This window comes from Rana temporaria, chromosome 4 (genome assembly GCF_905171775.1).
Source record: "Rana temporaria chromosome 4, aRanTem1.1, whole genome shotgun sequence".
Taxonomy (NCBI): Eukaryota; Metazoa; Chordata; class Amphibia; order Anura; family Ranidae; genus Rana; species Rana temporaria.
Window position 1 is genome coordinate 273,141,092 of NC_053492.1, and position 13,785 is coordinate 273,154,876.

Here is a 13,785-nt window from a genome sequence, read left to right on the forward strand (position 1 = left end):
CTGATAGGAAGATGTCAGTGGGTAGCCCCGGAGCTGACCCCAAGGCAGTAGGTGATGAATGGGGACACTGACCACATGGCAGGGCACAGCATGAGCTTGCCCGGCTGGCCTGAGCTTTTCTCTCCATCACCTCCAAGGATCGGCTTTAAAGCCCCCTCCACCCCCAGTATGACCTCATCTCCACAACCTCCCTACACTGAACAGTTGCCGCTAGAGCACGATCCACTGCCCACAATAGTGGACCCATCTCCCCCTCATATTCCTCCCCCCTTGCCGGTCTACTGCCGTCCACATCTCCATCCTCCGCTGTGTATTTGCCACTTTGCAGACCCCAGGAGTTTGCCACCTTACTACACACAGACTGAACTTGCTGTCAGGAGTCCCCCTATACAGCTCTCACTGCACAGAACAGGCGAGTAGAACGTGTAATTTTTTTTTTTAATAAAATGTTTTCCTGCACAATCACTTTAAAGATTGATAAACTGAAATATAATACATTTTTGTTTTGGGGTATAGATACACTTTAAGCTCATTTTCTAATTGTGTAGGACATTCTTAAAAAGAAAAGAAAAAATTCTCATTTGTGTTTTGAAAGATATGCAAAAAAATCTGTGCTACTGGTACCCCAGATGACCAGGACCAGACATCACTGACTAGATATATTACAATGACCCCTGTAGAGAAATAGCATCATGGTGGACATGCCCAACAGTACGTACTGAGGTTTTATACTCCAAATACCCCAAGATATTGACACATGCCTTAATTTTTTTACAGCAATCCTTCAAATGTACACAAAAATAAAAATGAAGTTTGATTAGTTTAATTAGTTTAATTTAGGACTATATTTTCGCTTCAATTTTATTTTTAAAATAAATCATGAAAAACACGGGAGACTGCTGAACAGAATCACAAATACTTTGACAGGTAAAATGATTCACGTGCATATTATCCTATTACATCTATGCAGCTTTCCCTTTCATCTGTCTGTTCAAAAGACAATGAACAATGGCAAAAGGTGATTTTGCCAGTTCACTGTCCAACGCACAGGCAGGAGACACAAGAAGCCAAAATTAAATATTAGTGGCGTTACCTTCCTTTACATGAGCTAGAAATTCAGTCATAATGCAAGAAAAATGAGGGTGATGCGGTCGCACACATTTCTGCTTGGGGTTCCCAGTATTTTGAGTACAGTGAACAAAAAGTAGCCACATACAGTTGTAGCACAACCCTAGTACCATGCTAGGCGGGGGGGGGTGATGCTCTTACCTTCCAGCCAGTTCTTTATCCAAGTACTTCGCAGCCAGCCTTGCTCCATACACCTCTGCCTGGAGTACAGCGATATGTCTGCGAAGAGCTTCATTTTCTTTTCTAAGCAATTTTACTTCTGCCTCCAGCTGGGCTTCCTGTACCTTATCCTTCTTGTTGGCCTCCAGTTCTTTTTCCTGCATCACCACATTTAATGTTACAATGAGCCATCATGAAAAGCAATATGATTAGAAGTATGATGGCTGCGCTGCTGACCTATTCTTGTATGACTAGCATTCTGATTCAGTGGACTACAATGCAAGTAAGGACTCCTGAGTTTCTTCATCTGAATGCCTGTTCTTAAATCAGAATCAAGCATTTTCAGATAGCATCAATAGCCTCAGTTTTTCTTTAATGACATTTTTTTCCCAATGACGCAAAATAAACACATTGGTAGAAAAAGTTAGATGGGATCGGAAATAAGTCTTTGTAGTCTCCCGTCTACATTTTTATCTTGCTAAATTGTAAGTAATTGCCTGAGCCTTACTTATCAGTCTACCAGTGCCACATAACTGGGTACAAAAAAAAAAAAAAACCCTACCAATAATTCCTAACACACAGCAAGGGCTACATGCAAATTAAAGTGATTGTGATCAATCACCTTGTAAAACAATCTATTCAGCTTAAAATTTTAATGAAAGACAAAAAAACATTTGTGTGTCGATATTAAAAACACCCAAACAAGCAACAAAAAAAAAAAAAAACACACCACACACACCTCCCCCCCCCTTTTTTTATTATAAGGGAGCACATTCCCTCTGTTCTCGGCTGGGGAGGAGAAGCTGCCAGCACACTGATCTTCCTATTGAAAGGCTTTGCAGGGGGGTGTCAGGACAAGTCTGATCATTAAAGGAGTGAAGCCCGCGTTCTCAGCACAGCGACTGAACCGACCATGGTCTAGTGTGGTCAGTTTTTAATGAGCAATTGGCAGGACCACCAGGGATTTCACACAAAAGTAAGCAATACAAAGAGAACAGGATACGTTTTCATACAAGTACATGGTACAGAAGGCACATATCAGGAATATGAAATGCTGGGGTAACAAACACTAAAGTCTAAGAAGTTGCAGAAGGGACTGTATTACTTCTCTATGGAGCCTGCTGGAGTGCACAGAAGGTATATGCACTGCCTATGCCAGTCTCCTCTAAAGCTGCTACCAGCTACTGCCACACTTCTGCTTCTACCACCTACAATGCAGGAGTCACAGCCCTGCCCTATACTTGATGACCAAGCCCAAAGTCCAGAGCTTTAGGGAGAGAAGAGTGCGGAGTCAGGTAATTAATACAGCCTTTTCTGCAACCAAAGTAATAATGAGCATTTTAACCTTTGTAGTGCAGCGAGAAGGCCACTTACAAAAAGGGTTTTTTTCCCCCCCTGTTGTCCCAAAGTCAGGCGTTAAAAAATCATACAGATATAACTTTCAAAGCCAATAACTTATAAAGGCAACATTTCCCTTTCTTTATGGTCTCTAAATTTTTTTACATATTCCTCCATCCACACAACCAAGGTGGATAGCTGCAGGGACAATGCCTCCTGACAGCTATACCTGTGACTGAATATATTGATCAGTGGTTGATCGTCTCACAATTCTCTGGCATGTTTCTGGGAGAAGTTCATTAAACCAAAATCGACTTTTATGTAGAGGGGGGGGAGGCCACAAGCTGATATACATTCTGCCAGTCCCTGCTGCACCAGCCAAAAATGTTGATCAGTGTACGGCCAGCTTTAGATTATAAACTCCTTGAGGGCAAGGACTGATTTGCATAAATTGATCAGCACTATATAAATACCAGTATCAAATAAATACTAATATTTACTCAATCCCAGTTTCCCATAAACACCCAAGTACCACAGTATTAGCTGTGACTAAAAAAAATGACAAGATGACAATTCATATGACAAAAAACAAATAAGTACTAAACTATGGTTGCAGGCTAAAATATACTAATTACACATGTCTTTAAGCTAATGCAAACTAAGAAACCGGTTAGCATAAAACAATATAAAAACTCAAGGTAAAATAAAAACACATGGAGTGAGTGTGTGTCTACTGCTGCACATTTATTCATGATATAGAATAGATAGGATATGAAATTTTAATAACCCCTTGTAGTAAAACTGAACCGACTTTTTTGGAAACAACTTTCCGGATTGACTTAGAAATTAGATGTAAGTAACCAGCAAAAACAACAGACCTAATACAACTCTTATTAGTGTAATCACATCAAACCACTGCAATCAATTAGTCAGTTGTGAGTTTTAAAGCGATTCGGTCATTATTTAATTACATTTTTTAATAACACCACATTTTAAAATATTTATCTGTCTCACTGCCTGCTACATTAAATAGATTGCCGAATTGATCTTCAGCATCCATTTCTGGTGCTGCAGTAACCTGGTAACCCATCGCACTCTGTTCCCTCTGAAGCACCGTAGGTCACCAATGTGTCTTGCAATGACAGAGGCACATAATCTCACCAGCCAACACAACACAACACAACACAACACAACTTCTTCATAAGGCCACAATGTATTCTGCTACATGTCGTTGGTCTAAGAAAAAAAAAAAAACACACCCCAACACACAGTCAGTAATGTCTAAACTGCTGGCAACAAAAGTGAGTACACCCCTAAGTGAAAATGTCCAAATTGGGCCCAAAGTGTCAATATTTTGTGTGGCCACCATTATTTTCCAACACTGCCTTAACCCTCTTGGGCATGGAGTTCACCAAAGCTTCACAGGTTGCCAGTGGAGTCCTCTTCCACTCCTCCATGACAACATCACGGAGCTGATGGGGGTTAGAGACCTTGCGCCCCTCCAACTTCCATTTGAGTATGCCCCACAGATGCTCAATAGGGTTTAGGTCTGGGGACATGCTTGGCCAGTCCATCACTTTTACCCTCGGCTTCTTTAGCAAGGCAGTGGTCGTCTTGGAGGTGTGTTTGGGGTCATTATGTTGGAATAGTGTCCTGCGGGCCCAGTCTCTGAAGGGAGGGGGATCATGCTCTGCTTCAGTATGTCACAGTGCATGTTGGGATTCATGGTTCCCTCAATGAACTGTAGCTCCCCAGTGCTGGCAGCACTCATGCAACCCCAGACCATGACACTCCCACCACCATGCTTGACACCATCTGAATCAAATAATTTTTTCTTGGTCTCATCAGACCACAAGACATGGTTCCAGTAATCCATGTCAGTCTGCTGGTCTTCGTCAAATAGCTAGATTCACATAGATGGCCGCAACTTTAAGGCGGCGTAGCTTAAAGCATTTAAGCTACGCCGCCGTAAGTTAGCGAGGCAAGTACATGATTCACAATGTACTTGCCTGCTAAGTTACGGCGGCGTAGCCTAAAGCGGGCGGGCGTAAGGGCGCCTAGTTCAAATTCGTCTGAGTGGGCGTGTTCTATGATAATGAGGCTTGACCCGACGTGATTGACAGGTTTTTTTTTAACTGCGCATGCGCCGGACGCCTACATTTCCCAGTGTGCATTGCGGCTAAGTCCACCGCACGGGCCTATTGATTTCGACGTGGACGTAAACGACGTAAATCCCTATTCGCGGACGACTTACGCAAACGACGTAAACATTTTGAATTTCGAAGCGGGAACGGCGGCCATACTTAAAATTGACTACGCCTCCTAGGGGCAGCTTCATCTTTAGGCGGCCTATCTCTTACGGAAACGATGTAAAATTTACTGCGTCGGCTGGGCGTACGTTCGTGAATAGGCGTATCTACTGATTTACATATTCTACGCCGACCACAATGGAAGCGCCACCTAGCGTCCAGCCTAAATATTGCAACCTAAGATAGGACGGAGCAAGCCGTCGTATCTTAGATATGTTTAAGCGTATCTCTGTTTGAGAATACACTTAAACATAAGTCGGCGCAGATTCTGAGTTAGGCTGGCGTATCTACTGATACGCCGACCTAACTCTACCTGAATCTAGCTAAAAATGTTTGCAGGCTTCCTTGTGCATCAGCTTTAGAAGAGGCTTCCTTCTGGGACGACAGCCATGCAGACCAATTTGATGCAGTGTGTGGTGTATGGTCTGAGCCAGGAGTGTATTTAGGTTTTGTGCTGCCCTAGGCCTGAATAAACTCATGAACCCACTAATTTAAATATGACCCACCCTAACCTGTCAAGGCCACACCCCTTTCTGTTTAAGACCCACCCTGAATTTTTCAAGTGGGGACACTAGTTTTTAGGGCCTGGGGGGTCATTGGATTTCCTTAATTTGCAAAGATTTCCTTTCACTTCCTGTTTAACTATGGGGCAGAAAATGAAGGGAAATCTCTGCAATGGGACGGGGATGGTAAAAAAAATAAACTGACAGGGGCTATTACCCTCCCTATACTCTATACAAAATGAAAAAACAAAACAAAATTGTTACCTATAGTTCTACTGTAAGTACAAATTTCTGATAATTTTATGGAGAGGACCAAGAAGATATAACCATGCCAATGGTGCAGCAAAAAACATAGCACAGTGAGGAAGGTTTGTGGTCCAGGATGATAGGACAGAATTCAAAATTAGAAGCAGCTTGCGTTACACTAACAGTGTAACACAAGCCGGCAGGGACTCTTTCCGTGCTGTCCCCCTGCAAAGTGCTGCCCTGGGCCAGGATACAGCATTGGTCTAAACGCTGACAGGCTGACCCCCCCCCCCCCCGCAGCAATGCCGGCAGCACTCATACGTCCATTTCCCAAAGACAACCTCTGGATATGACACCCGAGCACGTGCACTCAACTTCTTTGGTCGACCATGGTGAGGCCTGTTCTGAGTGGAACCTGTCCTGTTAAACCATTGTATGGTCTTGGCCACAGTGCTGCAGCTCAGTTTCAGGGTCTTGTCAATCGTTTTGTAGCCTAGGCTATAATGAATGTAGAGCAAGAATTCTTTTTTTTAGATCCTCAGAGAGTTCTTTGCCATGAGGTGCCATGTTGAACTTCCAGTGACCAGTATGAGCGATAACACCGAATTTAACACACCTGCTCCCCATTCACACCTGAGACCTTGTAACACCAACGAGTCACATGACACCGGGTGAGGGGGAAAAACGGTCAATTGGGTCCAATTTGGACATTTTCACTTAGGGGTGTAATCACTTTTGCTGCCAGCAGTTTAGGCATTAATGGCTGTGTGTTGAGTTATTTTGAGGAGACATCAAATTTACACTGTTATACAAGCTGTACACTCACTACTTTACATTGTAGCAAAGTGTCGTTTCTTTAGTGTTGTCACATCAAAAGATACTAAAAAAAGGGGTGTACTCACTTGTGAGATTGTGTGTGTGTGTGTGTGTGTGTGTGTGTGTGTGTGTGTATATATATACACACACACACACACACACACACACATACAGTTGTGCTCATAAGTTTACATGCCCTGGCAAAATGTATGATTTGACAATTTTTTCAGAGAATATGAATGAACACAAAATCTTTTCTGTCATGGTTAGTGTTTGGCTGAAGCCATGTATTATCAATTAACAGCGTTTACTCTTTAAATCATAATGACAGAACATAAACTACCTAAATGACCCTGATCAAAAGTTTACATACCCCAGTTCCAAATACCGTGTATTGCCCCTTTTATTATTAATGACAGCTTGAAGTCTTTTGTGGCATTTGTGGATGAGGCTCTTTATCTTCTCAGATGGTAAAGCTTCCCATTCCTCTTGGCAAAAAGCCTCCAGTTCCTGTAAATTCTTGGGCTGTCTTGCATGAACTGCACATTTGAGATCTCCCCAGAGTGGCTCAATGATATTGAGGTCAGGAGACTGAGATGACCACTCCAGAACCTTCACTTTATTCTGCTGTAGTTAATGACAGGTCGACTTGGCCTTGTGTTTTGGATCATTGTCATGTTGGAATGTCCAAGTACATCCCATGCGCAGCTTCCTGGCTAATGAATGCAAATGTTCCTCCAGTATTTTTTGATAACATACTGCATTCATCTTGCCATAAAGTTTGACCAAATTTCCTGTGCCTTTGTAGCTCACACATCCCTAAAACATCAGCGATCCACATCCGTGTTTCACAGTAGGAATGGTGTACCTTTCATCATAGGCCTTGTTGACTCCTCTAAATGTAACATTTATGGTTGTGGCCAAAATTTGGTCTCCTCACTCCAAATGACTTTGTGCCAGAAGGTTTGAGGTTTGTCTCTGTGCTGTTTGGTGTATTGTAAGCGGGATACTTTGTGGCATTTGCGTAGGAATGGCTTTCTTCTGGCAACTCGACCATGTAGCTCATCTTTCTTGAAGTGCCTCCTTATTGTGCATCACCACATGTTTTCAGAGTCTTGTATTTCACCTGAAGTTATTTGTGGGTTTTTCTTTGCATCCCAAACAATTTTCCTGGCAGTTGTGGCCAGAATTTTAGTTAGTCTACCTGACCGTGGTTTGGTTTCAACAGAACCCCTAATTTTTCACTTCTTGATTAGAGTTTGAACACTGCTGATTGGCATTCTCAATTCCTTGCATATCTTTTTATATCCCTTTCCTGTTTTATACAGTTCAACTACCTTTTCCTGCAGATCCTTTGACAATTATTTCCCCATGACTCAGAATCCAGAAATGTCAATGCAGCACTGGATGAAAGATGCAAGGGTCTTTCAGGAGTCCAGAAATTCATTGACCTTTTATACACATACACACACACTAATTACAAGCAAACAGATCACGGGTAAGGACGGATACTTTTTATATCACCAGGGTATGTAAACTTTTGAAGAGGGTCATTTGGGTAGTTTGTTGTGACGATTTAAAAAAAGAGTAAAAACACAGTTGATTGATAATAAATGGCTTCAGCCAAACACTAACCATGAGTAAAAGAAAAAGGTTTTGTGTTATTCATATTCTCTGAAAAAACGGCCAAGAAATCAAATTCTGCCAGGGGATATGTAAACTTATGAGCCCAAATTTATATATATTATATATATCTATATAGAGATAGGATAGCCTTACTAAGATTAGCACAGCTAAACTTAAAAACATAAGAAATACAAGACATTCTAAAAGTCAAACAAGAAGTTAGTGCTACAGATGGAGACAGAATGGTGTCATACTCACCATGACTTCCAGAGTAGGGACAGACTTAAGGCAAGAGGAGAAAGACATTTATGGTTAGGCTGGACATTGTTAGAAAAACAGGATGGAGAATTAGAAAAAGAACTCTGAAAAAGTCTGACGAAATAGTTGAACTGTTTAACATCAGCCAAATTATTAAAGCAAAAGCAAATAAATCAGGTTTATGGCCATTAAGCTCAACATAAAAATTAAAGCTAAACACATTGTAACCACATATTCATAATGCCACATAGTTCACTTCAGGATACAACATGCCAAAGCAGTGACAGATAAAACCAACTATAAACTTTACAACAAATCCTGGTAATCACAGGAGTGAAATGTTTTATTCAGAATAACTGAATATATAAAACTTTTAGGCCTCCTTTACACAAGATACCAGTGGCAAGAATCAGCAGATGGAATAGGTGTATGCAAATAGTGACAGACTGATCAGCCTGTAAGCGAGTGAGTGAAAAACGTATATAGCGCAACGCCTGCGAACTGAATCGCCTCTGGGCGCTTAGTATCCTTTCCCTAACAGAACTTTTGCCTTCAGAAAAGATGGGTTTTGATTATTTTCCTGAAAGCCAGGTAATTCACCTCCGAGCAGATGCTGGTTGGTAGAGCGTTCCATAGTCTAGGTCCTTGGACTGTAAATATTCTTTCTCCTTTGGACTTTGGGTATCTGGAGTAGATTTTGGTTGGTGGATTGCAGAACGCGATTGGGGTTGTGAGCTTTTAATTTTTCGCATAGATATTGGAGGGCATTTCCTTGAACACACTTATGAGTCAGACAGAGTGCCTTGAAAGTGATTCTGTCTTTTAATGGCAACCAATGAAGGGATCTCATTGTAGGTGAGATTGATTCACATGTTTTTTTCCCAGTCACAAGTCGAGCGGCCGTATTTTGAACGACTTGAAGACGAGTGATTTGGTATTTTGGGAGTCCGAGGTAGAGGGCATTTGCATAGTCGAGTCTGGAGTTGATAATTGTTCCCACCACGACTGCTATGTCTTCTTTCGGGATAAAGGGAATGAGTCTACGTAGCAGGCGCAGCAGATGGTGGGATCCGCTGACTACTGACCCTATTTGTGCATCCAGTCATGTGGGTGTCAAAAATGACTCAGAGACTTTTGACTTTGGGGCTGGTTTTTCCCAGAATGGGCGGGGGCGTCCATGTTGTTGCGGGACATCTCTTTTGGTTGGCGTGAAACAGGAGAAGTTCTGTTTTTGAACCGTTGAGTTTAAGGTAACTCTTCGTCATTCAATTTTCTATCAAAGTAAGACATTTCTCTAGTCCGAGATAATGATCCTTTTTGTTGCAGATGCGAAAATCTAGTTGTGTGTCATCTGCATAAGAGTGGTAAAGTAACTTCTGGTTACTGATGAGTTCAAAAAAAGGGCGGAGATAGATATTAAAAAATACAGGCAACAGAGGGGATAAACAAAAAAGAAAAGCCGCGCCAAAAAAACAATTAAATCACACACATTGGAGATGTGATGAATCCGTGGCAATTCAGATGACACAAGTATTCACAATGTTCACAGGCAATAAGATACAGTCCTTTCAATGATCGATCCTATGTTCCACAGCACCCAGTGACAAATATGCATATAGTGACCCTCCACCGGAATATGGAAAGCCGCTTACCAGAAGGCAAGCGGTTTAAGGCAGGTGGCTATAGCCCAGCCCAGGCCTTTATCCCTCTGATGGGTCCCAGGAAGCTCTCCGTCCCCTGAGCGTGATGTCTCAGTACCACCGTGGAGATGAAAATAAAGAAAGACAAGCGCACATAGCGTAACTCTGCAGCATACACTTTATTTTAAAAAAGTAAAATATACTCACAAGCGAGCGTGTTTAAAACAGCATTAAAAGGTAAATTGCCGGCCGGCATACAGGAGCCCTACTCCTAGTCGTGGTGGCGTCACTGCGTGATCCTTCCCAGACGCGTTTCGTCGCGATTGGACGTTGTCAATGGGGGTGAACAGAGGGGATCCCTGAGGGACTCCACATGACACCGTGCGTTTTGTGAAAGGACCAAGTTTCACTGTTTGTGATCGGTTTTCCAAGGAGGAGAACCAGGGTAAATCACATTCCGCGACTCTAGCTACTTCAGCTAGGCGAGTCAGTAATAATTTGTGATCTACAGTGTCAAATGCTGCGCTTAGATCCAACAGTACCAGAAGACAAGATTCTCCTTCGTCTGCTGCTTCGAGAGCGTCATCCCATATTTTGACCAGTGCTGTTTCCGTCACGTGACCAGGACAGAAACCTGATTGAAACAGATCGAGTAATTTATGGGTGTCTAAATGAGGTTGTAGCTGTTGTACAACTTATTTTTCCATTATCTTGGAGAAAACATTTAGGCCTGTTATAGGTCGGCGATGGTTAGGGTCTTTGGGGTCAAGGGTGATTTTTTTTAGAATTGGTTTAATTATGTCTTGTTTCAGCAAGGTTGGCACCGTGCCTTCCTTGAATGACTGGTTTATGAGCTGCGTGATAGCTGGTGCCAAAATATCGGCACATTCTTTCAGCAGTTTAGTGGGGACGATATCATTGGGCGCTGTACTGTTTCGCAGAGTACCGATGATAATTTTAGTGGTATCGATGGAGATGGGCTTTAGAGTGAAATTAGTTGATTGCAGCGAATTTATATGGGTATTGGCTTTGTGATTTAGAGGGGGGGGGGGGGGGGTCGACAGAGGTTATATTTTGCTGAATAGTTTCACGAATTTTGTAAATTTTATTAATGAAATAATCCGATAATTTGTTGCAAAATTCTTGTCATTCAAAGCAATGACAGGCTGACAGCAGCCATCGCTGTTTGCATGTAGCTCCACCTACAGTTAGGGATGGATATCCAAGACTGGTCCCATATTCACATAGTCCTGCTATTCCAGCCGTTAAAATCTGCTGATTCTTGCAGCAGGAATCCGGTGTATGCAGGTAATTGCCCATGCAAAGAAGGCCGATAACCTACCTAAAAATGTAAATTTCACCACTAAAGCTAGCTTGTTATATCTCTTGGAGCCTGGCAAGAAGTCATCCAACAGCTTGTATTTCCATCATTCCCCATAGGACCACAACTCTGTTCCAAGAGAACACAACTAAATGACAATCTGTATCCCACTAGGGAGAATTGCATTAATTCCTTGTCCTGAAGACAATAGAAAGAATATATCTGTCCAAAATAACAGAAAATCTGAAAAAAAAAAAAAAAAAAAAAAAAAAGAGAATGCCTCTTTATTGGAAGAATTCCCCTCTTTGCCGATTTTCTGTCACTTTCCATCCTCTTGATGATGGTCACCAGGACAGAGAGAGGAGGGTGAATCTGACAGGTAAGCAGACAGCAATAAAAAACAGACAAAAGACTCAAAAAACACTCTATCCTAAACTAAAATTTTAAAACAATGGCTTTATATACACTTAAAGGATCACTAAAACCACATCATCAAAAAATATGCTGTATTACATGCTGAGTGGCTGAGATGAGTTTTCTGCAAAAAAAACAGGCTGATCCTGCTGCTCTATTTCCACCTTCTGTTCATGTCCCCAATTCAGATAGGGATTCTGCAGCTGTGGTGGTAACTCTGCACATGATCAGTTTTCAGTGGGTTTCTATGCGGAGCACTTCCTCTCAATCACATTTGAGCATGTGTGTGACTATAGAGTCACACACATGAGCGTATACACAGTGGAAAATGACAGACTCCCTCCCTCTTCCATGCCCAATAACCAGCTAAACACAATGGTGGTGGGATATTACATGTAGATGAATGGAGGCTTCACCTCCCTCTTATTTTAAGATTAATGGAGAGGCGTGACTCAGCCTGTGACAGAAATCCGCCCACACACCATGTTATTGCCAATAATACAGATTTGATTTCAGATGTTTATTGGTTTGACTATTTAAAACAGTTTGATATAAATTATTTTTACTCTGCATTCCAAAAGGCTGTTCATTTATTTTACATGTGACCAGAAGCAGAGGACTAGAAGCTCCTCCTGCCTTTGTTTTCCTGCAGACAGGCTGGGAAGGATTTCAGATGACAGCAGTATATCAATTAGAAAATTATTAAAATATAAACAGTGCCATCATCAACATACAGAAATAGAAAGGGCAATATAAATTATATAGTGTTTGTTTAGTATCACTTTAAAAGCACCATCTTCTATACAAGTGAATTTAAAACCCAAATGTGTTGTTTTTTCCAGTTTTAGATAGAGAGGGGATAGAGCCCCTGTAAGGTTTTTCTTGCTGTCTTTGTCCCTGTTCGGAAAATTTACTCTTTGTTCTGGTGACCATTATCACTTAACCCTTTCATGCCTATGCCTATGTATGACATTTGGTGTTTACAAGTTAAAATCCATATTTTTGGCTAGAAAATTACTTAGAACCCCCAAACATTATATATATATTTTTAGCAGAGAATCTAGAGAATAAAATGGCGATTGTTGCAATATTTTATGTCATACGGTATTTGTGCGGCGGTGTTTTAAACACAACTTTTTGGGAAAAAATGTACTTTCATGAATTTTAAAAAATGAAAAAGTAAAATTAGCCCAATTTTTTTTGCATAATGTGAAAGATGATGTTATGCCGAGTAATAGATACCAAGCATGGACACGCTTTATAATTGCACGCACTCGTGGAATGGCGACAAACTACGGTAACTAAAAATCTCCATAGGCGACGCTTTAAACTTTTTTTACGGTTACCAGGTTAGAGTTACAGAGTAGGCCTAGTGCTATAATTATTGCTCTCGCTCTTACGATCGCGGCGATACCTCACATGTGTTATTTGAACACCATTTTCATATGCGGGCGCGACTTCCGTATGCGCTTTCTTTGCTGCGCAAGCTCGCGGGGAGGGGGGCGCTTTAAAAAAAAATTTTTTTGTTTTCTTATTTATTTATTTATTTTTTCTAATATTACATTTTTTTTTTTTTTTTTTTTACATTTTGATCACTTTTATTGCTGTCACAAGGAATGTAAACATCCCTTGTGACAGCAATAGGTGGTGACAGGTACTCTTTATGGAGGGATCGGGGGTCTAAAAGACCCCCGAGCCCTCCTTTGCACTTCAAAGTATTCAGATCGCCGAAAACGGCGATTCTGAATACGGTGTACTTTTTTAAATTCGGCGCCATTGGTATCTGAGAAACCCGGAAGTGACGTCATGACGCCGCTTCCGTGGTTTCAATGCGGACACTGAATCAAAGCCGTTTACGGCTTTGTTTCAGAGCTCGCCGAGACGCTGGAGGCGCCGGATCGTGGATCGGGTCTCCCGGTGGGACGGGAGGCCCAGTCAGAGCAGCGAGAGGCGGCGGGAGGGGGGGATGTCCCCTCCCGCTCCTCCGGCATAACAACTGAGCGGCTTTTAGCCGCATCGGTTGTTAT

At 41.9% G+C, this 13,785-nt stretch overlaps 1 protein-coding gene across 4 annotated transcripts in view; it reads right to left on the bottom strand.

The window, feature by feature from the left end:
• The window catches only part of GOPC (golgi associated PDZ and coiled-coil motif containing), a 58,850-nt gene that overhangs the window by 23,342 nt on the left and 21,723 nt on the right, over positions 1-13,785 (bottom strand). For 2 of the 4 annotated variants that reach the window (XM_040350302.1, XM_040350301.1), the window contains exons 3-4: positions 8,384-8,407; positions 1,270-1,445 (exon numbers count right to left, since the gene is read on the bottom strand). In XM_040350302.1, the coding sequence (XP_040206236.1) occupies positions 1,270-1,445; positions 8,384-8,407 (200 nt within the window). The remainder of the gene's footprint in view (positions 1-1,269; positions 1,446-8,383; positions 8,408-13,785) is intronic. The other 2 variants (XM_040350304.1, XM_040350303.1) reach the window with 1 other exon arrangement.